At 38.0% G+C, this 429-nt stretch overlaps 1 protein-coding gene across 1 annotated transcript in view; it reads right to left on the bottom strand.

Moving 5' to 3' along the window:
- The window catches only part of LOC119586688 (pre-mRNA-processing factor 39-like), a gene marked incomplete in the record, with an annotated part of 65208 nt that overhangs the window by 8387 nt on the left and 56392 nt on the right, over positions 1 to 429 (bottom strand). The window contains 1 exon segment of the mRNA XM_037935420.1: positions 215 to 340. Within this exon segment, the coding sequence (XP_037791348.1) occupies positions 215 to 340 (126 nt within the window).

Below are 429 nucleotides of genomic sequence, written 5' to 3'. Positions count from 1 at the left end.
AACATTCTTTGAGTTCTATTCTTAATTAACTCATCTCTTCAAAACATTCTTTGAGTTCTATTCTTAATTAACTCATCTCTTCAAAACAAGGCTCATGATATTTAGCCTTGGCCACACTAAAATGCATGCACAGTCCAAAGTCCCTTGGACAAAATCTTGTGGCACAAGATCAACTCTCAAAGAAACAATGGCTCATAGGGAGAACAACACTTACTTTTGCCAGTGCTGCATGTATTTACTTGTTGGAGTGGCTAGGAGTCTTTCATACAGCTGTGTGACATTTTTCCACCTCTTGCCACCACTCTCCCAATTTATGTATGCCTCCCACAGCTTGTCAGACCTAAGGGGAAAAATTACCATTATAACACTACCAATTTAGAAAAAGGAGAACACAAGTAATGGAAATCATAACCAAAGGGTTAAAACCAT

This window comes from Penaeus monodon, chromosome 21 (assembly GCF_015228065.2).
Source record: "Penaeus monodon isolate SGIC_2016 chromosome 21, NSTDA_Pmon_1, whole genome shotgun sequence".
Classification (NCBI taxonomy): domain Eukaryota; kingdom Metazoa; phylum Arthropoda; class Malacostraca; order Decapoda; family Penaeidae; genus Penaeus; species Penaeus monodon.
This window is presented reverse-complemented; position numbering and strand designations above follow the sequence as displayed.